Source organism: Leptopilina heterotoma, unplaced genomic scaffold, assembly GCF_015476425.1.
Source record: "Leptopilina heterotoma isolate Lh14 unplaced genomic scaffold, ASM1547642v1 Lhet_417, whole genome shotgun sequence".
NCBI classification, from domain to species: domain Eukaryota; kingdom Metazoa; phylum Arthropoda; class Insecta; order Hymenoptera; family Figitidae; genus Leptopilina; species Leptopilina heterotoma.
The window spans coordinates 40976-68288 of record NW_025111076.1 but is presented as its reverse complement, the minus strand read 5'-3'; the positions used below and the strand labels follow the sequence as shown (position 1 = coordinate 68288).

The 27313-nt window shown below is 25.0% G+C and overlaps 3 protein-coding genes across 3 annotated transcripts; all 3 read right to left on the bottom strand.

Annotated features, from left to right (window-relative positions):
- Nucleotides 1-3017: 3017 nt before the first annotated feature.
- On the bottom strand, nt 3018-7031 carry LOC122506395 (leucine-rich repeat-containing G-protein coupled receptor 4-like). The gene is made up of 3 exons (XM_043618536.1): nt 5717-7031; nt 3898-4381; nt 3018-3330 (listed from the first exon to the last, which is right to left on the bottom strand). The coding sequence occupies exons 1-3, from the start codon at nt 6888-6890 to the stop codon at nt 3018-3020; spliced, it is 1971 nt and encodes a 656-aa protein (XP_043474471.1). The 5' UTR covers nt 6891-7031.
- Nucleotides 7032-7906: 875 nt separating this feature from the next.
- Nucleotides 7907-26849, bottom strand: LOC122506394. The gene is made up of 5 exons (XM_043618535.1): nt 25324-26849; nt 23793-24239; nt 20987-22477; nt 17182-17864; nt 7907-9350 (listed from the first exon to the last, which is right to left on the bottom strand). Exons 1-5 carry the CDS (start codon nt 26722-26724, stop codon nt 7979-7981), a joined length of 5394 nt encoding a protein of 1797 aa, XP_043474470.1. The 5' UTR covers nt 26725-26849; the 3' UTR covers nt 7907-7978.
- Nucleotides 22477-24651, bottom strand: LOC122506391 (leucine-rich repeat-containing protein 15-like). Its single transcript, XM_043618531.1, has one exon. It carries the CDS (start codon nt 24264-24266, stop codon nt 22869-22871), a length of 1398 nt encoding a protein of 465 aa, XP_043474466.1. The 5' UTR covers nt 24267-24651; the 3' UTR covers nt 22477-22868.
- Nucleotides 26850-27313: the final 464 nt, after the last annotated feature.

Below are 27313 nucleotides of genomic sequence, written 5' to 3'. Positions count from 1 at the left end.
TTTCGGAAAATATAATAGGGCCGTACTTCTTGCGATATGTGTCACTTTCGATGAATGAATCCCATAAATTTTCGTCCAAATTCGAATCAAATTTACTCCAATCCTGAATCACTTTATCGTTCCAGTTGTCGGACTCGAAATCTTTATAATGAATTGTGTCATCCATGTTGTCCATAACAAGGTACTTGATATTCAAATGTGAGAAATTGTTCAAATCTTCTAATGCCAGTTTTTTCGTTACGTTCAAGTAGTCAAGATTCGAAAGACCAGAAAAAGTTGTATTTGATATTCTTCCTGGATCATTGGATTCAATATCCAAACATTTGACGCGAGGATTCTGAGTAACATTATTAATAAGAATATTTTCTTGTTGTGAAATGTTCAAAAAAGCACTTTCCGGATGTCGCTTCATACATCCTCTCATTGTTAGTAGTTCCCCGTACATTTCATAATTGTTCATGAGTACCTTATCGTTTCCAATTAAATCGACTCCCAATGATTCTAAAAATTCATTAAAACCACTTCGAAACTCTGTTGGGTGATTGAATCCAATTTTAAAAAAGCACAAGAAAGTAATCACAGTTCCAAATAATTTTAATAAAACCATTTTCTTTTTTATAACACTTGGCACAACACCAAAAGTACTTTTGTAGAGAATTTAATTAATATTCTTTTTATTATAAGGAATAGAAAATTATCGCTAATGATGAATGAAAAATTGGTAGTAGGAATATAAAGCAAAGTATTAAAAATTCGTCCAGCTTGTGGGACACTGTTGGTCCAACTGAGATTCATCTGTGGAAGGTCGGTGTTAATCTATTTGTGATTCTTAATCTGGAATGGGAAACAAGAAGGGTAAAAAGTTACAAAATTTTTCCTCTTGATTGCGTAATATTATTTTCTTTATTTATTTTTTAAAAAACATTTCATCACACTGTGATGATACAGTTACATCAGTAGATTTTTAAGTAAACATAATAATTTCAAGTTAGACTATTTCCGATTCTTTCGTTAATTTTCTTTGCACAATTCTAATCTGGTCTTTTGGAAATATACATTAATTTTATTTTTCAACTTTTTACATATTGATTTAAAAAAAGTTATGTTTTTCTAAAATTGTGATTATTATTTATTTTGTACAGTTAACCAAAACCTTTTGAATACTATTGCTCCATTTATAAAATCTTCAAATTCTTTTGTAGAATGCGGTATACCTTGTTCTAAAAATTGGTATTTAATATTTGACGGTGACTGAAACGTAAATTTATGCAATTCATTGCCGGAAAGATCTAGTATTTGCAGATTTGAAAGTTTAGCAAATGTTTTGTAGTGTACATATTTAATTTTATTTCTATACAGTATCAAAATTTGTAAATTATCTAAACCACTGAAAGAATCTTCCTTTAATTCTGATATCATATTAATATTCAAGTACAATCTTTTTAAGCTACAAATACCTAAATAGGGAACTTTTATAAATCGATTCCCACATAAATTTAATACTTCCAAAGCTGTATTTGTTTTAAATGTGTCATTATAAAGTACACTAAGAGAATTCGCTGTCATATCTAAATAACGTAATTTTGTATTGAATTTTAATGCCATTTTGGGAAATCTATGAATGTGGCAATAAGAAATTACTAAATTCTGTAAATTTGGATGATGCTGAAAATCTAAGGAATCGTTATGTAGTCCGAAAAAGAAATTCGCAGAAAGATCCAAAGTAATTATTGATTTATGATTTGTTGAAGATTTATAGGAAGTGAGATTAGAATCGAATATGGATAAGGAAGTGAGATTTTTCATATTCACAAAATGATGGTTAAAATTAATGATATTGTCGCAATTAAAAAGAAATAAGTATCTTAAATTCGTCGATGTTGTATTAATAACCAAATTGGTGTTATTTTGTTTAAAAACTACACGATACAAACAGAGAGATGTCAAATTCGGTAGGCGAAGATTAATAATGTTGTCAATGCTACTGTTCTTCTGAGATGATATTATAGTTTCGTACTTTTTCTGATATGTCTCACTCTTCTTGAATGAATCCCATAAATTTTCGTCCAAATTCGAATCAAATTTACTCCAATCTTGAATCACTTTTTCGTTCCAGTTGGCGTACTTGAAATCTTTATAATGAAGTGTATCATCCATATTGTCCAGAACAAGGTACTTGATATTCAAATGTGAGAAATTGTTCAAATCTTCTAATGCCAGTTTTTTCGTTACGTTCAAGTAGTCAAGATTCGAAAGACCAGAAAAAGTTGTATTTGATATTCTTCCTGGATCATTGGATTCAAATTCCAAACATTTTACTTGAGGATTAGTAACGTTATTAATAATATTTTCTTGATGTGAAATATTCAAAAAAGCACTTTCCGGATGTAACTTCTTGCAACCTCTCATTGTTAGTATTTCGTCGTTCGGTTCAGAATTTTTAAGTTCCTCATCGAACCCGAATATATCGATTCCCAATGATTCTAAAAGTTCTTTGAAACCACTTGGTAAACCTGTTGGATGATTGAATCCAATTTTGAAAAAGCACAAGAAAGTAATCACAGTTGCAAATAATTTGAAGGAAACCATTTTCCTTTGAAAACACTTTACACAAAACAAGTTCTTTTGTGGAGAATTTAATTAATATTCCTTTTATTATAATAAAAGGAAATCCTGTAGATTATACGGTATAAGAAATAATGGAAAACTATTATTAAAAAATTAGTGATGGCAATATAAAGCAGAGCATTAAAAATTGTTCTGGCTTGTGTGACACTGTTGGTCCAACTGATTTGCATCCGTGGAAATTCGGTAAGATATTTATGACGCCTTATCTGAAATGTAGGAAGGGAATGTTACGAAATTTCTTTTCTCGATTGCATATCACTATTTTCACTCTTTATTAGTTTCATAAAAAATATTTCTACACACCATTATATGGTACAGTTAAATTTATCAATACATTTTCATATAATCATACATGATTCATATACAATTTTTTTAAACTCCTGACAATATCAAAAATCTACAATAATATTATTTTTCAATGTTTGGTTGCCCCAATCAGCAATAACATCATTTTTAGAAAGATCTCCATTAGATTCTAGATTTAAATACTTGAGATTTGATGGTACTTGATAAACAAATTTATTTAACTTATTGTAAGAAATATCAAGTACTTGTAGATTCGAAAGACTAGCGAATGTTTTACGATGTACATATTGAATTCCATTGCTATCCAAAAATAAAATTTGTAAATTATCTAAACCACTGAAAGAATCTTCCTTTAATTCTGCTATCATATTATTAGTCATGTATAATTTTTCCAAACTGAAAATATTTAAGTTTGGCACTTCTTTAAATTTATTATTTTTTAAGTTTAGCACTTCCAATACAGTATTTGATTGAAAAGTGTCTTTATGAAGTGCTCTTAGTTCGTTGTGCGACATATCCAAATAACGTAATTTTGTATTAAATTTTAAACTGTTTTTCGGAAATCTGTACATATGACACTCAGAAATCATTAGAAGGGTTAAATTTGGATGATGTTGAAAATCAAGGGAATTATTATTGAGATTCGAAAAGAAATTATTAATAAGAAACAAATGAGTTAATGATGTGTGGTTTGGTGACGACTTATAAAAGTTCAGATTACACAAGTGAAAAACAAGATAAATCAGATTTTTTGTATTCATAAAATGGTGATCTATAGCTGTCATATTATAATTATGAATAAAAAACAAATGTGTTAATTCTTTCGATGTTGTATTAATAACTATATTTGTGTTATTCGTACTAAAAATAACTTCTTTTATTGAAAGAATTTTTAAATTTGGTAACTGAAGGTTCACAATTTTGTCAACGCTGTTGTTCTTGGATGATGATATAGTCTCGTACTTCTTGCGATATGTCTCACTTTTCTTGAACGAATCCCATTGATTTTCGTCCAAACTCGAATCAAATTCACTCCAATCTTGAATTATTTTTTCACTCTCTTCAATATTCGATCTTTGTTCAATTTCCAATCTCTCTTCAATTTTCAATTCCGAATTATGCAGTAGGTCTTCGATACCGTTCAAAAATAGATACTTAATATTCGGATGGGAACAATTATTCACTTTTTCCAATGTCCTCATTAGTATCAAACCCAAATATTCCAGATTTGGAAGACTTGAGAATGATAAATTTGACGATTCATTGATTTCATTTGTTTGCAGTAATAAACACTTGACTTGAGAATTAGTAGTAATGTTGTCTGATGAAAATTTATTTTCTTGTGAAAATTCCAGAAAAATACTTTCTGGATGTCGTGCTTTACAACCTTTGATTGTTATTAGTCCTTCTAAAAATTCACCTTCTTCCAGAAGTTCAATTTCCTGCACTAGGGAATTAATTCCGAGCGATTTTAAACGTTCCACAGAACTGCTCCATTGATAAGTTGGAGCAGTTGTTGTAATTTTGAAAAAGCAGAAAAAAATAGGCACAATAGTTAATAATTTCAGTTGAAGCATTTTGTTTTTTTATGTTCACGAAACTAAAAATTGTAATTAAAGAAAGGTATTTAATTCCAAATTAACAAAAAAATTGTTAACTTCTTCTGAGATAAAAATCCTTTTGTCTAAAACACTTGTCACAAAATCAAACTGCTCTTTAAATGTTTTTAATGTTCTCTTTATTATCCAGAATGAAAAATCATTGCTACTGATGATTAGAAGATTATAACTAGGAATATGAAGCAGAGTATAAAAAAATTGGTCCAGCTTGTGAGACACTGTAGATGCAACTGAGGTTCATCCGAGAAAATTCGGTGATTCTATTTATGATCCGAAATCTGGAATGTTATCACATTCCAGATTTCGGATCATAAATAGAATCACCGAATTTTCTTAAGTACTAAATTGCGTAATATTGTTTTCTTTCTTCATTAACTTTACATAAATATTTCATCACACTATGATGCAGTTAAAATCAACACAATTTCGTGTAAACATAATTATTTAAAGCGTTAAGATAACTATCTATAAATTTTTGTTCCTGCTTTTATTTGCATTTTTTTTTAATCTACTGTATTAAAATATTCATTAACTGTAGTTTTTGATTTTGTACTTATTGATTAAAACATTAGGTTCGCCTAAAGTTAACGAAGATGATTTTCTTGTTTATGCTGAATCTATAATTTTTATTATAACTTTGATAACAATAAGAACAACTTGCTCAGATTTTTTACCTGAAATTTATAGATTTGATTTTTATATGTGCCTAAAAGAACAATATTTGTTTAAACTAAAGATAATATTATTATTATTATAAGAAATTAGAAGCTAAAATAACAAAGTATTTAGGAAAATTTATTTATTGACTTATTCAACAAACTATTTCATAAAAAAATTGGTCATACTTGCATTGGACGTTGGAGTTTTAAAGATAATAAGTTTGAACCTTTTAAATATTAATGGTAATTCAACACGATCCGTCAAATCTTCTAAAGAATAGTTATGTTCCTCATCTTTTTGGAAGTAATATTTAAGATTTAAGGGTAATTGATACGTAAATGTATTAATTTGATTGTTAGAAATATCAAGTATTTGCAGATTTGATAGTTTAGCAAATGTTTTATCATGTATACATTGAATTTTATTGTTATTCAAAAACAAAATTTGTAAATTATCCAAACCAGTGAAAGAATTTTCCTTTAATTCTACTATCTTATTATTACCCAAGTACAATTTTTCTAAACTTTCTATTTGTAAATTTGGAACTTCTGTAAATTTATTCCAATTTAAATTTAACACTTCCAATGCACTGTTTGCTTTAAATGTGTCATTGTAAAGTACACTAAGAGAATTCCGTGCCAAATATAAATAACGTAATTTTTTATTGAATTTTAGTGTATTTTTGGGAAATCTATAAATGTGGCAATAAGAAATTACTAAATTTTCTAAATTTGGATGATGTTGAAAATCTAAGGAATCGTTATGTAGTCCTAAAAAGAAATTGTCAGAAAGATTCAAAGTAATAATTGATTTATGATTTGGTGAAGATTTATAGGAAGTGAGATTAGCATTGAATAAGATTAAGTAAGTGAGATTTTTTAAATTGACAAAATGATGATTAAAATCAATAATATTGTCGGTCCTTAGCAAAAACAAGTGTGTTAAATTCGTCGATGTTGTATTAATAACCAAATTTGTGTTATTCTGGTTAAAAATAACACGATGCAAACAAAGAATCCTCAAATTTGGTAATTGAAGATTAATGATGTTGTCAATGCTGTTGTTCTCAGATGTTCCAGATGTTCCAGATATTCCAGCTTCGTACTTCTTGCGATATGTCTCACTCTTCTTAAATGATTCCCATAAATTTTCATCCAGACTCGTATTAAATTTACTCCAATCTTGAATCACTTTTTCGTTCCAGTTGGCGTACTTATAATCTTTATAATAAAGTGTGTCATCCATGTTGTCCAAAACAAGATATTTGATATTCAAATGTGAAAAATTGTTCAAATCTTGTAATGCCTGTTTTCTTGTTAGGTTCAAGTAGTCAAGATCCAAAAGGTTGGAGAACGTCGTATTTGATATTCCTGGATCATTGGATTCAAATTCCAAACATTTGATGTTAGGATTCAAGGTAACATTGAGAAAATTTTCTTGTTGTGAAATGTCCAAAAAAGCACTTTCCGGATGTCGCTGTTTGCAACCACTCATTGTTAGTGACTCCTTAAATAATTTACTTTCTTTTCTAAAATCCTTTTTCATATGAAATGAATCGAATTCCAGCTTATCTAGAAGCTCTTTATAATCACTTGATAAATATGTTGGATGATTAGATCCAATTTTGAAGAAGCACAAGAAAGTAATCACAGCTCCAAATAACTTTAAGTGAACCATTTTCTTTTCTGCTTGAAAACACTTGAAAAACCAATTCTTTAACTGTTATTATTGTTCTCTTTAATGCAAAATGGAAAATTACGTCTTATGATGATTAGAAGATTTGGAATATAAAGCAGGGTATTAAAAATTGGTCCAGCTTGTAAGACACTGTTGGTCCAACTGAGATTCATCCGTAGAAATTCGTTGCTTTTATTTATGATTCGTAATCTGGATTAGGAAACTACAAGGAGCTATTACAAAATTTTTTCTCTCTATTGCTTGCTATTATTTTATTTTTTATTTTTTTAAAAATATTTCATCACACTGTGATGATAGAGTTAAATTTATCGTTACGCTTTTCCGGTAAACATGATTATTTTATACTTGAAGGACATAATGCCGAAATTTGTTGTCAAAGTCTGTTTCCCCTATTTTTGCGATCTGTTTTATAATATTTTAATTAGTTTCTTATTTGTATTTATCAATTACAATATTTGACTAAAATGAAATGTTTATTGTCATCAGATACAGATATTACGTCATATTTGCCAAAAATAGTAATTGTTTTTTATTTTATACCAAAAATGTGGGTTCAATTGTAGCTTTGCCTAAAAGTGCAGTAATTGTTTTGAAATAAAAGTTTAGAATTTTAGTTTTTTTCACATTTGATGGCTAATATTAGCATACAACTATTTTTAATGCTGCATTTTTAAATTTGGTTCCAGATTTCCTGAAAATTACAGAAGATGCTGTTAATTATGTGTCATTTCATAATTTAAGTACTGACTAATGATGAATTATAATTTGTTTCTAATCGAATGCTAGAACATTAGATTCTGCTATGCATACCCTAGACAAAAATTAGTCTGAAGTTGTTTTAAATTTTTCTCGCGATTATAAATTGGATCTGTAGAGAAAGAAAAGGAACACATTTGAAGGGAAAATTTAAGAGCATTTAAAATATTTTTATTAAATTTGAAAATACAATTTTTAAACAGTGTTTTATTACAATTTCAATTTTTAACAGTGCTTATGACAATTTTCATCAAAAATTACAATAATTAGTAACTACAAAAAATATTCATCCTTTCTTGAAAATCCGAATTTTAATAAAAGATACATTTACGATACGTTACATTTCTGTCTTCACAACCAACCATATAATCAGGTCCAAAACTAAAATTATTAAGGTCTGTATTTAAATATCTAATATTAATTGGCAACGGATACAATTTATGTAATTCATTTCGAGTCATATCAATAATTTGCAAATTTGAAAGTTTCGTAAAAGTTTTTCTATCTAAATATTGAATTTTATTGTTATTCACTATCAAAATTTGTAAATTCTCTAAACCACTGAAGGTATCTTCCTTTAATTCCGTTATCATATTACTAGCCATGTACAATTTTTTCAAACTCAAAATATTTAAATTTGGCACTTTTGCAAATTTATTATCATTTAAGTTTAGTGTTTCCAATTCAGTATTTGTTTTAAAAGTGTCATTATAAAGTGCTCTTAGTTCGTTGTATGACAAATCTAAATTGCGTAATTTTGTATTGAATTTTAGAGTATCTTTCGGAAAGTTCAATACATGACACATAGAAATCATTAAAAATGTTAAGTTTGTATGATGTTGAAAATCAAGAGAATCGTTATTTAGATTCGAAATGAAATTTTTATAAAGTGATAAATGTGTTATTGATCTATGATTCGGTGACGACCTATAATACGTGAGTTTACATTCTTGAAAAAGTATTTCATTGAGATTTTTTGTATTGATAAAATGATGATCTATATCCGTTATATTATAATTGTGAATCAAATACAGATGTGTTAATTGTTCGGATGTTACATTAATCACAAAATTAATGTTACCCGGGTGGAAAACAACTTGTTCAATTGCAAGAGCTTTTAAATTCGGTAACTGAAGAGTTAAAATATTATCAGAAATAATAGATTCGTTTTTATTTGGATCGAAATTTGATTGTAGATTACTTGAATTTTGTAGTATACTCTTTTGAATGAAAGATTGTAAAATAACAAGATATATATTACCATTTAATGATAGATATTGAATATTCGTATGTGATAAATTCACATCTCGTAGTCTTGAGTTTATATTAATATACATATATTCAAGATCCGGTAGATGTGAAATAATCAGTCGATTGAGAATACTGTTGTATGCTCCCAAACACTTCGTGGTATAGTTTGAAGGTTCATCTTGGGGTGAAGATTCCAATAAAATATTTTTCTTATGTCGATTTTCACAACCATCCATTGTTACTAGTTGGTGTAAAAATTTACTCCGCTCCATTTCTTTAATTTCATTAAAATTTGGATCGACTCCCAGCGACTTTAAAAGTGAATCATATACGTATGATTCATGTAATTTAAGGCTTGTTGCAATTTTGAAGAAGCATGAGAAAATAGTCACTATGATGAATAATTTCAGATGATCCATTTTTGTTTCCGATTTTTATTATCCACAAAACTTAAAGTCGTTTTAAATTTTTGTTTTTATTATTCAGAAGAGAAAATGATGATTAGTTTAAGAAATATAATAAGCAGAGAATTAAAATTTGATCTAGCTTGTGAGACACTGTTGGTCCAACTGAGATTCTTCAGAGGACATTTGGTAATTATGTATATGATTTGTTATCTGTGATGTGAAGCTAAAGGGCAAGTGATTATGAAATTTCACTTGTTGATTATATTTTATTACACTGTAAAAAGAAAGGTACTAATTTAGTACCAATTTTGGGTATTAAATCGTCATTTGGTTCTATTTTAATTATTTTTAATACCGAAAATCAGCTCTAATTTAGAACCTTTTATTTACAGTGTATTTGTGACTGTTTCTCAAAAATATTTTGAGTATTTCATCATCAAAAAACTATTCTCAAAAATTATGATTAAATTCTTTAAAACGATTCAATTATTTTCATAAATAACAATCTTTATCACAAGAATTCAATTATTTAAAAAACAAATTGATAAAATTCATTCAAAATTCAATTATTCTCATAAATTATAAATTTTTCACAGGAATTCAATTAATTTAGAATAACATTTTTGAAAAAATTTCGAAAAATCAATTATTTAACCAAATTTTGATACAATTCTTCAAAATAAACTCAAATCTTTCACTTATAATAACATTTTTCATAGAAATTGAATTTTTTAATAAAAATTTTCTTGTCAAAATTTCAATTATTTTTAAAAAATTTAATAAAATTCTTAGCAAAATTTTAATTATATTAAAATAATTTTCTTAATTCAATGATTTTCATTAATTACAATATTTATCACAAGAATTCAATTATTTTTAAGGATTTTTACAAAATTTTTGTCTAAATTTCAATTATTTTCAAGAATTTTAATAAAATTTTTTGCAAAATTGAATTATTTTTAAAAATTTTTCTTAATTCAATTATATTCATAAATTACAATATTCATCACGAGAATCCAATTATTTTCAAGAATTTTAACAAAATTTCAATTATTTTCAAGAACTTTAATAAAATTTTTTGCAAAATTCAATTATTTTCTAAAATTTTAATAAAATTCTTGGCAAAATTTCAATTATTTTTAAAAATTTCCCTTAATTCAATTATTTTCAAGAATTTTAATAAAATTCTTTGCAAAATTCAATTATTTTCTAAAATTTTAATAAAATTCTTGTCAAAATTTCAATTATTTTAAAAAATTTTTCTTAATTCAATTATTTTCATAAATTACAATATTTATCACGAGAATTCAATTATATTCAAGGATTTTAACAAAATTCTCGTCGAAATTTCAATTATTTTCAAGAACTTTAATAAAATTCTTTGCAAAATTTCAATTATTTCAAAACATTTTAATAAAATTCTTAGCAAAATTTCAATTATTGTCAATAATTTCTCTAAATTCAATTATTTTCATAAATAAAAATATTCATCATAAAAATTCAATTATTTTTGAAAATTTTAATGAAATTCTTTGCAACTATTCAATTTTTTTCATAAATAATTAAATTCATCACATAAGGATTTCAATTATTTTTAATACAATTTTACTGGAATTGCTCAAAAAATGTAATTATTCTTATAAAAATTTAATTTCAATTCTTCGAAAAAATTAATGATTTAAAAAAATGTTTTTTCTTTTAATTCTTTGGAAGAATTCAATTATTTACAAAAATATTAGAATTTTTCACCAAAAATTCAAGTATTTTAATAAAATGTTTCGAAAGAAATCAATTATTTTTTAAACACAATTTTAATTAAATTCTATTTTTGAAATAATTCAATTATTCCTTTAGATTTTAATAAAATTCTTCCCGAGAATTGAATTATTTATATGATTCTTCGAATGAATTCAATTAAATGTCGATAAATAACAAAATTATTTACGAAAATTCAATTATTTTCAGGAATTTGAATAAAATTCTTTGCAAAATTCAATTATTTTCATAAATAACAATCTTCAGCATAAGAATTCAATTATTTTTAAACGTAATTCATTTTTTTCTTGTAAATTCAATTATTTTTAAAAATAATAAAATACTTTTTAAGAATTGAGTCATTTTCAAAAAAAAAATTTATAATTAAATACCACACGAAAATTCAATTATTGTTAAAAATTTTAATACAGTTCTTTGTAAAATTTTATTACTTTTAAAAACTTTTCGAAATTCAATAATTTTTATTATATATTATTTTCATAAAATTACCAAATAGAATTTAATTATTTCAACAATTTTTTATAAAAATCTTCGTAGGAATTTAATTCTTTTCATGAACATTAAAAATTTCTCAAAAATTTTATTATTTAAATTGAAATTTGCATAAAATTAGTCGAAAGAAATGAATTTTTTAAAAATTTTTTATAAAATTCTTCACAAGAATTAAATTCTTTGACAAATAATTAAACTTTGTTGCAGGAAGTGTTATTAGCAGGATTAAAAAGAAGTAAATATTTTTGAAAAAAAAGTCAATAAAATAAAAAATTTTGAATGGAATTTTTGTCAGTTTTGTAAAGTGTTTAAAAGAAGTTTTTTTTGCTAATACATTCTGAATTATAAATTATATTATATGCAAAATTAAATTATGAAATTGATTTTGTTAATTTCATCATCATAATGAAATCAATACAAAATCAGAATCTATTGTCTTAAAAAAATCTAAAATTTTCGTCAATGATTTAGATTTATATTTCTCCTTGTTTCATAATAGTGGATTCAGAGAAAAAAAAAGTTTTCTGATAATCTCTTCAAATGGACAGGAATGTTGAAAAATAATCTAAAAGTATCAAAACCAGTTCCCCTTGAAACTTGTGACGTAATTTCTTTTTTAAGATTCATTAATCAAAATATTTATCATCGAAATTCTACAGATGAAAGCAGTCAGTTAAACCAAGAGTGTCATACAATTTAGACCGATTTTTATTATTTCCAACTTATTTTTAAAAAAAATAAGTAATTAAATTCAAATTGTGAGTATAGTGAAAGAAAATCCTTAACGGATATATTCGGTTTAGTGAGAAGGGGGGAAAAATGGAAATATTTGGAATTTTCATTATGTTCTGCCTCTTTAAAATTGGCACAAACTCTCCAACAAATTCGTCAAGTACTTATGAACAATTTTTAACATCACTAGGCGTTGATTCAAGAATGGATGAAACAAAAATTGTGCAAATGGGTGAACTTCTTCAAGGACAAATGACAATGGCAGGCTGCATAAAACGACATCCGAAAAGTATTTTTTTGGATCCTTTCCAATTAAATCAATTTTCCGACAATATTACTATCAGTTCTCAAGTGAAATGTTTGCAAATAAAACAAACAGTAATTAATCAAGTGTCAAATTTATCATTTTCGAGTTTACGGAATCTTGAATTTTTGAAAGTAGAAATAAACACAACACTACAAGAAGTGAATTATTTTTTGCATAAAAACATTAAGTATCTTACTTTGCACGGTTATTCTCATTACGAAAATTTACGACATGATAGGACATACAATAAAGAGTGTGAAAAATATTTGCACAATAATGGTAAACTTGATTTGAAATTATTCAAAAGAGTAAATTCCGATGAAAAAAAATTTACTTACAGTGATGATAATGTTTTTCATCTTGAATTAGAAAATTTGCAAACTCTTATGATAAATGATGTTATTTTTAATAAGAATAACGTCAAATTTGTAATAAATACGTCATCCGAAAAACTTGCACACTTATTTTTATTGCGTATATTTAATATGACTGATGTGGACCATCATTTTGTCAATACGAAAAATCTTACTCTCCTAGCTATCCAAGACTGTAATCTAAGGTATTATAAGTCGTCACCAAATCATAAATTAATAACTCATTTGTTCCTTCTAGAAAATTACTTTTTTACTATCTATAGTGATTCCTTAGATTTTCAACATCATCCTAACTTAAAGTTTTTGAGAATTGAATTGTGTCATATATACAGATTTTCGAAGGACACTCTAAAATTTAATAAAAAATTACGTTTTTTGGAATTGTCGAAAAATAAACTTAGTGTACTTCATAAAGACACCTTTAAATCAAACACTGAGTTGGAAATGTTAAATTTAGAGTCCAATGACTTTAAAAAAGTGCCTAATTTACGAATTAAAAGTTTAAAAAAATTGTACATGAGTTATAATAAGATTACGAAATTAAAAGAAGATTCATTCAATGACTTGGAGAATTTACAAATTTTATTCTTAAATGACAATGTTATTAAATACGTACATCATAAAACATTTGTTAACCTTTCAAATCTACTGATTCTTAATATTTCCAACAATAAGTTGCATGTATTTCTCTATCAGTCGCCGTTAAAACTCAAATATTTAAATGTAGCAGGTAATAAAATTCCTTCGAAAAATTATGTTATTATTGATTTAGGCAACGGAACATTAAAGTATAATGATATGTTAGATTTCTAATGTAATAAAAAAATGAATTTTACTAATTTAGAAGTCATTGTATGTTTCAGGATCATTTTTTCCCAATAAATAGTTTTAATAATTAATCATTATTGCGTAATTTTGTTAACAGTCGTAATATTTATCGCTTTTTTGAAAATTGTAATTTCAAATGTAATAAAAATTTTTAATGAAATGTTTCGAATTTTCAAGTTTTCAAATGTTATTAATTCAAATTCTTCTTGAAATCAGTTAAATTTGTCAATAGATACTTAATTAATTATTAAAAATACTGGTACTTCGAAAAAAACTTTTAGTTGAATTCTACAGAAGTTAGAAATTATTGTATGAATTCGATTAAATTCAAAATTATGTAATAAAATACTTTTTAGAAAAGTTAAATTATATGTTCAAAATTTAGAGAAAAATTATAGTCAAAATCACAATTATCATTATAAATAATAAAATTCGAATTCTTCTCAAAAATTCAATTATTTTTTCGTAATTTTAATACAATTCTTTGCAAAATTCAATTATTTTCAAAAACAATAACACTCTTCATCAAAATTCAATTATTTTCTAAAATTTTAATAAAATTCTTGGCAAAGTTTCAATTACTTAAAATTTTTTTTTTTTTAATTCAATTATTTTCATAAATTACAATATTCATCACGAGAATTCAATTATTTTCAAGAATCTTAACAAAATTCTCGTCAAAATTTCAATTATTTTAAAAAAATTTTAATAAAATTCTTAGGAAAATTTCAATTATTTTCATAAATTACAATATTCATCACAAGAATTCAATTATTTTCAAAAATTACAATATTCATAATTGCAAAATTCAATTATTTTCAAAAAATTTAATAAAATTCTTGGAAAAATTTTAATTATTAAAAAAATTTTTTTTAAATCAATTATTTTTATAAATTACAATATTTATCACAAGAATTCAATTATTTTCAAGAATTTTAACAAAATTCTCGTCAAAATTTCAAATGTTTTCAAGAACTTTAATAAAATTCTTTGCAAAATTGAATTATTTTTAAAAAATTTTTCTTCATATAGAGTACAATATTCATCATGAGAATTCAATTATTTTCAAGAATTTTAACAAAATTCTCGTCAAAATTTCAATTATTTTCAAGAACTTTAATAAAATTCTTTGCAAAATTGAATTATTTTTAAAAATTTTAATAAAATTCTAAGCAAAATTTCAATTATTTAAAAAATTTTTTTTTAATTTAATGATTTTTATAAATTACAATATTTATCACGAGAATTTAATTATTGTCAAGGATTTTAACAAAATTCTCGTCAAAATTTTATTTATTTTCAAAAACTTTAATAAAATTCTTAGCCAAATTGAATTTTTTTAAAAAATTTTTCTTAATTCAATTATTTTCATATAGAGTACAATATTCATCATGAGAATTCAATTAGTTTCAAGAATTTTAACAAAATTCTCGTTAAAATTCCAATTATTTTCAAGAAGTTTAATAAAATTCTTTGCAAAATTGTATTATTTTCTAAAATTTTAATAAAATTCTTAGCAAAATTTCAATTATTTTTAGAAATAAAAAATTTTTTACGGAAACTCAATTATTAGAATCATTTAAATAAAAAATTTGGCAAAAATTCAATAATATTTGAAAATTTTATTAATTTTTTTTTTATAAATTTCTTCGCAATAATTCAATTAATTCCATAAATAATACATTTTTTTATGAATTCAATTATTTTTATAAATAATAAATTTTTTTTTATGAATTCAATATTCAATATTTTGATTTATTTTAGGAATTCAATTATTTTCGTAAATAATAAACCTCATTGCATAATTTTTATTCTTTTTAGTGTAATTTTTAATCTAATATCTCGAGAAATGTAGTTATGCTGAAAAATTTAATTAAAATTCGTCAAAGGAATTCAATTATTTAAAAATTTGTTCCTAAAATTTTTTATAAGAATTAAATTTTAAACAAACATTCAATTATTTAATAAATTATTTACTTTTGTATTTAAATAATTAAATAATTTCGAAAAGGTTTCGAATAAAAAAATATTTGAAAATTTGAATTTTCCATACTTTTCACTGCCAATTTTGAAGAACTAATTTTTTTGAAACTAATTTTTTTGAACTAATTTAATTTTTTTTTAATAATTTGAAGTGGAATGTGAAAATTTTTCCACATTCTCAGAAATTTTCCTTTATTTTCATAGGGAAATTTTTCTAAACGTTTAAAAGAATTTTTTCAAACTTCTGGGATTATTTCCACATTATACATTATATTTAATGGAAAGGTTTCTAAAATTCATAGGAAGTTTTCGATAATTTTTTAGAAAATTATTTACTTTAGTAAATTTTTCCAAAATAATTAGTGAAATTTGCTTTCTAATTTTTTTTTTTTAGAAAAATTTCCAAAATTTTTTTTTAGTGTATTTAATTGACAAAGTTGAAAATAATCTAAATTTCATGTAAATTTGAATTTTACAAATTTATTTTAAAATTTTCAAAGAACTTTTTCAAAAAATTATTAAAAATAGTTGATTTAGAGAATAATTTTAGTTAAAATTTCTAGAAAATTATAATAATAATAATAATAATAATAATAATAATAATAATAATAATAATAATAATATTATAATTTTTTTGGAGTGAATCAAAATATTCTTGAAAGTCAAAGGAAAATGTGAAAAAGTCTGGAAATCAGGGAAAAGAAAAACAATAATTTTTTGTAGAAACCCCTAGAATTTTTTTTTTTTAACAAATTCCTCGTTGTCGGCAAAAATTAAAAAAAATAAATTCCGTTACATTTCGAAATGAAAAATATTCTTTATCATTAACTTTTGAATTCTGCACAAGATCTAAATATTCAAGTTTTACATTGTCACCAATTTCTATATTTTTCGCCGAAGAAATTAAATTGTCCGCTAACAATAAAAATCGAAGACTCGACAATGTTGAATGATATCGAAAATTTTTGACACTATTACCAGACAAATCCAAAGATCGTAAATTAATCAGTTCATCAAAACTGTTGTCGATGAAATAAATTTCATTACCCCTCAAAGACAATCTTTCTAAATTCACTAAACCAAGGAAGGAATTTTTTTCCACCACTTGTATTTTATTATCCCCCAGAAGCAATTTTTTCAAATTTACCAATTTTGACAGATTTGGTACATTTGCTAGTCTATTGGTGTTTAAATTCAACATCTTTAAAGCAACGTTCGATTCAAAAGTTTCTTTAGAAAGAAAAGTGAGTTCATTTCTCGATAGGTCCAAATACTGTAATTTTCCATTTGATTTTAGAATTGTTTGGTCGAAATAATAAAGGTGACAATTTGATAGCGAAAGAAATTGTAAGTTCGGATTGTACTGGAAATCCAAACTAAGATTATTAAAATAATTCCCGGCGAGTGAAAGATAAGTGAGGGAATCTTGATTCTTCGTCGAGGAATATTTTTTTAACTGACAATTTTCCGCCTGTAGGTGAGCAAGACTTTTCGTGTCAAATTGAATTTGCAGGGCAGTGATTTTATTTTCGGATAAAATCAAATGCGTCACTCGTTTCGATGATGCGCTGACAATTAATTTGCATTCCTCTTGAAAACAACTTTGAGTGAAATTACGCATAGAAAGTATTTCCAAATTTGGTAATTGGAAATAAAGGTAAATTTCATCCGAAGGAAGGCCGAAAGTGGAAGAAGATGTTTGATAATTATCGTCTAGAATTAGAGTTCTTATTGTCGAGTGTTGAAAGGTTTGTAGTTCCCGCAAGTGAATTTTATTTTTCCCCAAATTCAAATACTCCAAATTTGACAGATTGAACAAGTTCAAATTTTTCAGTTCTTCAATTTCGTTGGCTTGAAGATCGAGGCAAATTATTTCAGAGAAATTAATTTTAGAAGTAAATTTCTTCTTTTGCGAGAGATCCAAAGATGAAAAAAAATTTTTATTCTTGATTCCTTGCTGATTTTTGCACCAAGCAAACGATAATTTTTCATCAATTGATTCTTTTTCCTTTTGGAATTCAGTTGCTTCCGTTAGTGAACGTAGTTCCTGTGTTAAAATTTTAACATCAATTTTTAAATTATTGAGGAAATTTTTTTTGTAAACTTGTTGAGGAAAACTTGTTAGTAAACTTTCTGGTAAACTTGGTAAACTTGGTAACGTTGTTGGTAAAGTTGGTAAACTTGGTAAATTTGTTGGTGAACTTGTTACTAATTTTAAACACACGATAATTGTCACTAAGTCTAATAATTGTAGACGAGCCATTATTTTTTTTTCTCACTAAAAACAAAAAAAAATTTTCACTGCTACAAAACAAACTTTTCACTTTGATATAAATGAGGATTCAAAGTAATAAATGAGAATTTTTCGAAATAAATCAGAATTTTATTCCCTATTTTTATTCTTCTCGTAAAATTATTTCCTCTTACCGTGATGCTTAGGGAAATTCAACTGCGAGATAAAACATAAATCCGGATGTAAAATTCAGAGCTAGAGTTGAAATTGATAAGGAAAAAATTTGTTATTTCTAAGTTTTTATTAATCTAGAACAGAGATTTTGTAATATTTGTTCGATAGGGTTTTTTGTAATGTATCTAAAAGTTTTTCTTTCTTTTTTATGAAATCTCTATAAGTGACCTATTTTAAAAATAGATAATTGACAAAAAATTGAAAAAAATTAATAATAATATAATAATTTTTTAGTAAAAATTAAATAATAATTAAATATAATAGATTTAGAGAAGAATTTTAGTTAAAAGCAGTAAAAAGAATTGAATTTTGGAGAAGTTTGAAATAATTGGAGAAATTCAATTATTTTCAAAAGTAATAAAATTCTTCGCAGAAATTCAATTATGTTCAAAATTTTTTTTAAATTCTCGACAAAGTTTCAATTATTTTTATAGAAAATAAAATTCTTCAATAAAATTCAATTGTGTTTAAAATTTTTTTTAAATTCTCGTCAAAGATTCAATTATCTTTATAAATAATAAAATTCTTCAATGAAATTCAATTATTTTTTAAAATTTTAATAACATTCTTGGCAAAATTTCAATTATTTTCAATGTCTACAATTTTTACAATATTTTCCTAAAGAATTCAATTATTCTTTGCAAAATTCAATTATTTTCATAAATAACAATATTCGTCACGAGAATTCAATTATTTTCAAGAAGTTTTAATAAAATTCTCGTCAAAATTTCAATTATCTTTATAAATGATAAAAATTCTTCTACAAAATTCAATTGTTTTCAAAAATTTTAATAAAATTCTTCGCAAAATTTCAATTATTTTCCCAAAATTGTCCTTCGGTTAATGATTTTCAAATTTCAATATCCACTATTTTAATAAAATTTTCCAAAAGAATTCAATTGTTTTAAAAAAAATATTAACAAAATTTCACGAAAAAAAATTTAATTATTTTCAAAAATAATAAAAATTTCACAAGAATTCAATTAATTTTTGTTTTATAAATTTCTTCGCAATAATTCAATTATTTTCATAAATGCCTAATAAAATTTTTTACAGAAATTCAACTATTTTCATAAATAAAACTCATGGTAGAAGTTCAATTATTTTTAATACAATTTTAATCGAATTTCTTCAAAAAATGTAATTATTCATAATTTTTATTAAAATTCATCAAAAAAATTTAATTATTTAAAAATTTGTTTGTAAAATTTATTATGATAATTAAATTTTAAGAAACATTCACAATTATTCAATAAATTATTTATTTTTGTATTTAAATAATTAAATTTTCATAGAATTATTTAAATAAAAAATTGATTTCAAAATTAAATTCAGTTAAAATTTTTTTAGATTATAATTGAATATTAAAAGTATTAATAGCGTGAATTTCTAGAAATAATTGAATTTTTGAAAAGGTTTTAAATTAAAATCTTTGAAAATTTGAATTTTTCATACTTATAAGTAACAATTTTTGTAAAAATGTTTATTTTCAAAAAGTTTAATTGAATTTTTTATTTATTAATTTTTTTTTTTTGAAATCATTTGACGTTTTTATTTTTTTATCTACAATTAAAGAATTTCCAGATAATCGATCAAATTTCATAGAATTGTAATTTTAAACAAACAAATTTGAAAATTCTCAAAGAACTTTTTCAAAAATAATTAAAATTAATTGATTTAGAGAAGGATTTTGGTTAAAAATTCAAGAAAAATATAATTGAATTGAAATGATGAAAATAATTTTGAAGTTTCAGTAAAAAACTATTTCTTTTCTATAAAAAATTGTGCCAAAAATTTAAAAAATTAGTGCTTTAAAAAAAATTATTTTTTAAAGAAAAATTTTTAAAAAAATTAATATTTTTAAATTATAAAAGTATTTCTTTAGTTTGATAAATTTTACGAAATTAATTCTTTTATAAATAAAATATATTTTTAGTTGGAAAAATTTTAAGAAATTAATGCTTTAAAAAATAATAGTTATTTTATTTGGAAAATTCGAAGCAATTAATTCTTTTCATTGGAATTTAATTTATTGATGTTTTTTTCACTTTTTAGAATTATTTCTCTTTCTCGAAGAAAATTTTCAAGAAATTTAATACTATTAGAAGTATTTTTTTGTTTTTGAAATAGAAGAGGAGAAAAACGAAATTGTAGAAAGAAATTGAAAAAACTTTTGTTAAAATAAAAAAAAATTTATTCTTAGAAATAAATTTTTTCAGAGGGAAAATTATTAAGGATTGATATAACTCGTGATTTTTTTTTTCGTTTATTTATTTAAAGAAGCATTTCAAAAATTTTCAGAGTACAATAATTGTAGTGATAATGCACAAAAGGTTACAGTTAACAATGTGTTCAAAAATAGTAAAAGTTACTAAAATTTAGTAGGCACGTGAGAATAATTTTCGAAAATAGGAAACAAAAGATCAGAGGTCGGAAATTTATGTTCGTTGATTATGAAGAAACGCTTAAATTATCTCTTAAAAATATTTGTTGATATTTTGAAATTATTATTAATTAGAAATAATTTTCAATTTGAAATTATTGTTAATTAAAAATTATTGTTAATTAGAAATTATTATCAATTAAAAATTATTGTTAATTAAAAATTATTGTTAATTAGAAATTATTGTTAATTAAAAATTATTGTTAATTAGTAATTATTGTTAACATTTAGAAATATTTATTAACTTCTTACAATTTTATTTCTTTTTCGAATTACGAAGCACAATTGTAGTATCATCCGATAAAAATTTAAACGAATTTGGTTGAAAAGATATCAAAGGATTGTCAATAAGAACCAAATATTTCAATGTTGTGTTACTCAATTCTACTTTATCTAACGAGGAAATTAAATTATCTGACAAAATTAAGTATTCAAGATTAAACGCAGGGCGATATTCCAAACTCGTGATTCGATTTTGAGAAAGATCGAGTGCAACTAAATTTAAAAGTTTATCAAAAACACTACTCTCAATAGAATGAATATTATTACCACTCAATGTCAAAATTTCCAAATTTTTCAAATTAGTAAAAGAATCCTGAGGGACATTTTTTATTTCATTATTACTAATGTACAATTTTTTCAATTTCGACAAACTACGGAAATTAGGTACATTCCTCAATTGATTCTTGTTTAGATTCAATGATTCCAATGCTGGTGTGTCTAAAAATAATTTATCGGAAATTTGTTTAATTTTATTTTCTGATATGTCCAAGTAAACGAGCTTCTGATTGGAGAGAAAAGCGTTGCAGGAAATAGTGCTTATTTCACAATTTGCCAGTGAAAGATATTTCAAATTCGGATGATTTTCGAAATTGATGCAATCGCCAGTTGGGCAGGAAAATTTATTATTGTCCATTGATAGAGAAGCTAAAGATTTTGTTTTATTCAATGGTGCTGAATATGTGGTTAGACTGCAACTTTCCACAAATAAGTGAGTCAATGTTGGGGGAAATTTGTCAAAAAACGTGGCATTTATTTTTTGTATATTATTGTCGGACAAGAATAAATGTGTTAAATTCGTAGAAGTAAAATCATATTGCGAAAAATCGTTCAAAGTATTATAACGATCATACGAATCTAAGGTTTTTTTAACACCTCGTAGAGAAAGATTTTCTAAGTTTGGTAGAAGAAAATAAATTGGTTTCACTTCTTGTAATTGTTTGCGTCTATTACTGGAATAACTGTAATGATAATCATCGTATTGATAATCATTGTGTTGATTAGCAACAACTTGTCTGTCCAAAATTAATGTCTTAATTTTTTGATGGGAGGCAAACTCTGGAATATTTTGTAAATTAAGTTTGTTTTCTGCTAGATTCAAGTACTCGAGGTTTGGTTGCATTTGAAAGATGTTGAAATCTACACTTGCTGAAAATTCGTTGCCATGTAGATCCAAGCATGTGACAAGTTGACTGGAAATAAATGTTTCTGGAAGTTTCTTTATTCCTAAATTTGAAAGATCCAGGGAAACATTATTCGGATGTTGCTTTTGACATGATTTTAGCGATAGGACATCGTAACCAAATACTGATTCACCAACCAGAGAATTTAGCTCTTCTGTTAATTGTTGCACATTTCCGAGAAGATCCGTTTGGAAGGTTTCTCCAAAATCAAGGCACAGAGTGATGATTACTAATCCAAATGATTGCCAGAAAAGTTGCATTTTTACTGACATAAAACAAATTTTTATTGTTTAGTGTTTACTGTTCACTTTTTACTGTGTAAAAATGTTTATTGTTTACTGTTTATTGTTCACTGTTTATTGTTGAGTCAATCACAAACTGTTTACAGTTCTCATCCAAAGAAACATTCACTTTGATTTTTGAAACTATTTACCAGAACAAATAAATTTTAACGCTTCTGTGAAATCCTTATTGTACGTCGCTCTACAAAAACTTACTGTCTCTAATTTTAGCAATAAATCTCTTTTATACATATTTATCCACCCACGTTAATTCTTGACAAGGGAATCATACGTGGAATCTTTTTTTTCTTCAAAAATTATCAAAGGTTAGACATAAATTTCCTCTCGGGTGACAACTAATGCTAAGGATTTAAATTTCCTCCGGATGCTGAAGATATTATCTGAATATTATGCTTGTGTCTTTGGTTAAATAATTAATTGACATGGGGGTTATTTCATCCACAGGATTTTGATCAATAAACAAATATTTTAATGTTGTGTTACCTAATTGTATATTAGTCATTGAGTACAGATAATTTTTGGTTAAACTCAAACACTGAAGACTGAAAGACGATTTATATTCGAAATTGAATATGTTATTTTTAGAGAGATCTAATATTCTTAAATTTGATAAATTGTTCATAGCATTGTCTTCAATGTAAACGATATAATTTCTACTTAGTGTTAAGACTTCCAAATTATTTAAATTATCAAAAGAATCTTCAACCAACCGTGAGATATTATTGCCATTAATATATAATTCCTTGAGGTTCGTTAAAGTTTTCAACTTTGGTAACTTACTACATTTATTGTTATTTAGATTTAAAGTTTCCAATGCGATCGTCTTGAGGAACAGCTTATCAGAAAGTTGATTCAATCGATTGTTTGACAAATCCAAATTTATGAGTTTCGAATTAGAATAAAATGTATTTTGTAAAATACTACTAATTTCACAATTTGATAAAGATAAATATTTCAAATCCGGATGACTATCAAAGTCCAAACAACCATCACTTGAAAATGAGTTGCTATCCATTGATAGATAAATTAAAGATGCTGTTTTATTTATTGATGCTGAATATGATTGGAGATTACATCTGTCCACAAACAAATGTGTTAATGTTGTGGGAAATTTGTTGAAAAACTCACTATTTATTACATCAATATTGTTGTCTGACAAAATCAAATGGGTTATTTTTGTCAAACTAAAGTCAAATGATTCAAAATTTTTATTGTCTGTGAAATTGATGTTGCGCAAAGAAAGTTTCTTTAATTTTCTTGGCCAAAACTTTAATACAGTATTAAAACCATCAAAACTTACTGTATAATCATATTCTTGTACTTGAAAAGCTTGTAAATTGTTTAAAATTAATGTTTCAATATTCTGCGAAACACTATAGTAAGAATAACTGAAGAAACTTTCTAAAACAATCTTGGTATTTCCTAGATTTAAATACTTGAGATTTGGCACTTTTGAAAAGTCACTTACATGTACTGTCGATCCAAAATTATTATTTTGTAAATCTAAACACGACACATAATCACTATTTATAAAATTGTTTGGAAGACTTTCTATATTTAAATTTGCCAGATTTATAGAAACACTTGTTGAATTTTGCTCTTCACATGCTGACCAAAATAATTTATCTTCGTCAATTATTGTTTCCTTGATCAATAATTTCGGTTCTCCTCTTAGACATTGGTCGTCAATTGGATTTTTTTGAAAACAATTTCCAAAATCGTAGCACATGATGAAAATCGTCAACAACTTGAACAATTGCAGTAAGTGTGCCATTGTTTTCAATGTTGTTATCACACAGATTAGATGAAATGGCGATTGAATAACAAAAATTGTTTAAAAATTACTGATACTCTTTGCAAATGCAGTGCTTCTGAATATCTTGAATTTACTGTCGCAGAATTCAAGAACTCACTGTCTCTCCAAAATTTATTATTCTCTTTTTATATGCTGAATTTGAAAAACAGATATATCATTTCTGCAAACCGACTGACATCATCGCACCACAACTTCCTTTATAAATTTCATCCTCCCACTTTAATTTTAGCAAGGGAATCCCGTACAATCTTTTATTTTTAATAAAATTATCAGCGACCAAAAAAAAAAAAAAAAATTTGCGGAGCAGAAAGCAACTAATGTGAAAAGTTTAATTCCTCTCCGGATGTTGGATATGATAATAAAAAACAAAGTTGATAGTGATTTAGCTTAAGATTTGGCTAACAATAGAGAAGTTGGTTTTAATGATGTACTACAGCTTTAAATTGGGTAGAACAACAGCAATTGCTTCTAACTTTTTAGGAATTAAGTTCAGGTTTGGCTAAAAATGCAGCATTTGTTTCTAATTAAATGATACAGTTTTAAATTTTACTTTAGGTTCAATTAATATTCGAATAAATGCCTTTATTGTTGTACTAGATCTTAAAATTCAGCTTTAGGTTTGCCTAAAATAGGATCCTTTGTTTTATTCTTAAAATTAAAAAAAGAACATACTTCCTCCGGATACATGGAGTGCAAATGATAAAAATTTATTATCTGAATAAAAAGGAAGCTACATTTTTGACAACTACAAAATGTAATTTAAAAAAAACCGTCGCCATAAATGTATGATAAAAGTTTATTAACCTAATGAAGGAAGATACAATTTTCTAATAATATTCGTTTTCTATAAACGTGCGAAACATTTTATGGCAAATGACAAGTTTGTAAATTTATGAATTGTAACTTAGAGATTTTTTTTTTTTGTTTAAAAAAGCTACAACTAAAATTACAAATGGGTAAAAACGGTAAATATTTCCTATGCTACAAAAATACGAAGTGTCTTTTGTTACATTTACTGCAAAACAATCGTCGTATCTTCTGATAAAAATTTAAGAGACTTAGGCATTAAATTCTTTAAAGGATTTCTGTCAAGTATCAAATATTTCATTGTTGAATTATCCAAATGAATATCATTAATTGAAGAAATTGAATTGTTTGATAAAATCAAATAATCGAGATTAAACGGTGAATTATAATCTAAACTCCTTATTTTGTTACCAGAAAGATCGAGTACAATCAAACTCGAAAGATTATCAAAAGTACTAGCATCAATCGCCACAATATTATTACTACTCAATGACAAGATTTCCAGATTTCCTAAATTAGTAAAAGATTTCTTATTCACATTTGTTATTTGATTATCGTTCACATATAATTTTTTCAAGTTCGACAAAGTATAGAGATTTGGTATTTTCGAAAGTTGATTGTTGTTTAGGTTCAATGATTCCAGAGCTGGTGTTTTCAGAAATACTCTATCAGAAAGTTGTTGAATTTTATTTTCTGACAAATCCAAATTAGTAAGTTTTGAATTAAAGAAAAATGTGTTGTGTGAAAGAATGCTTATTTCGCAGTGTGCCAAAGATAAATATTTCAAATTCGGATGATTTTCGAAATCCAAGCAATTACCATTTGAACATGAAAATGAATTACCATCTATTGATAGCGAAGTCAGTGATGCTGTTTGATTCACTGGTGCTGAATATGAAGTAAGTCCACATCTTTCCAGAAACAAATGAGTCAATGTTGATGGAAATTTTTTGAAGAATCTCTCATTTATTTCGCGTATTTTATTGTCGGACAAAAATAAATGTGTTAAATTCGTTGAAGTAAAATTTAAATACGAAAAATCGTTTTGATCATTATTAATAGGGTTAACCCTTCTTAATGAAAGATACTGTAAACTCGGAAAACGAAGATGAAGTATTTCGAAATTTGAGTAATCATAATATACGTAGCCATTATATTCCCTATAATATAATGTATGATCCAAAACAAGAGTTTTAATTTTTGAATGTGAAGATTCATTTAACAGCTTTTGTAGATTAATTAGATTTCTGGCCAGATTTAAATATTCCAGATTTGGTTGCATCTGAAAGTCGTTGAAATCCACATTATTTGAAAATTCGTTTAACTGCAGGTCCAGACAAGTGACATGTTGATTAGAAACAAAACTATTTGACAGTCGCTTTATTCCCAAAAATGATAGATCCAAAGTAACATTATCCGGATGTTGTTTTTCACATGTTGACAGTAATAAATTATCATAACCAAATTCTTCTTCATCAACCAATGAATGTAGTTCCTCTGGTAAATCAATTCCCAGTCGATTCTGTTGAAAAGTTCCTCCTAAGTCAAAGCACAAGGCAATAATCACCAATCCAAAAAGTTGCCAGAGAAAATCCATTTTTACAGACATGAAAAACTTTTTACTATAGTTACTTCTAATACTTTTCACTAGAACAGTAAGATTTTAGGAATATAAAATTATTCTACTACTTCTTGTACAACGACTTTTGAAAGCGAACTGTCACAGATGATGGTGAAGTCTCTTTTATAGGATTCAACCTCCCACATTAATTTTAACAAGGGAACCCCGAACAATCTTTTTCTCTGAAATTATAAGGAATTACGCACATAAATTTCCTTTCCGAGAGCGACTTATACAATGATTTAAATTATACAATGAAATTTAAATTTTCTCCGAATTTTAAATATGATCTGTAGAAAATAATTTCAAGAAAACAAATTTGATGATGTTAAAATTAGAACAATTTTTGTTCATTTTGTTCCAATATTTTCTCATTTGGTGGTCAGTTTGGCTAAGACTACAGCAATTGAAGACTAAACATTTTTTTTCTATTTAAATGCTGAAACTTAAAATTTTTATTTAGGTTTCACTAATGTGCCTAAATGAGTGCAGTTGCTTTTAATGTTGTAATGGAAGTTTAAATTTGGCTAATAAACATCAATTGATTCTAATTGTGGGAATTAGGTTTAGGTTTGAC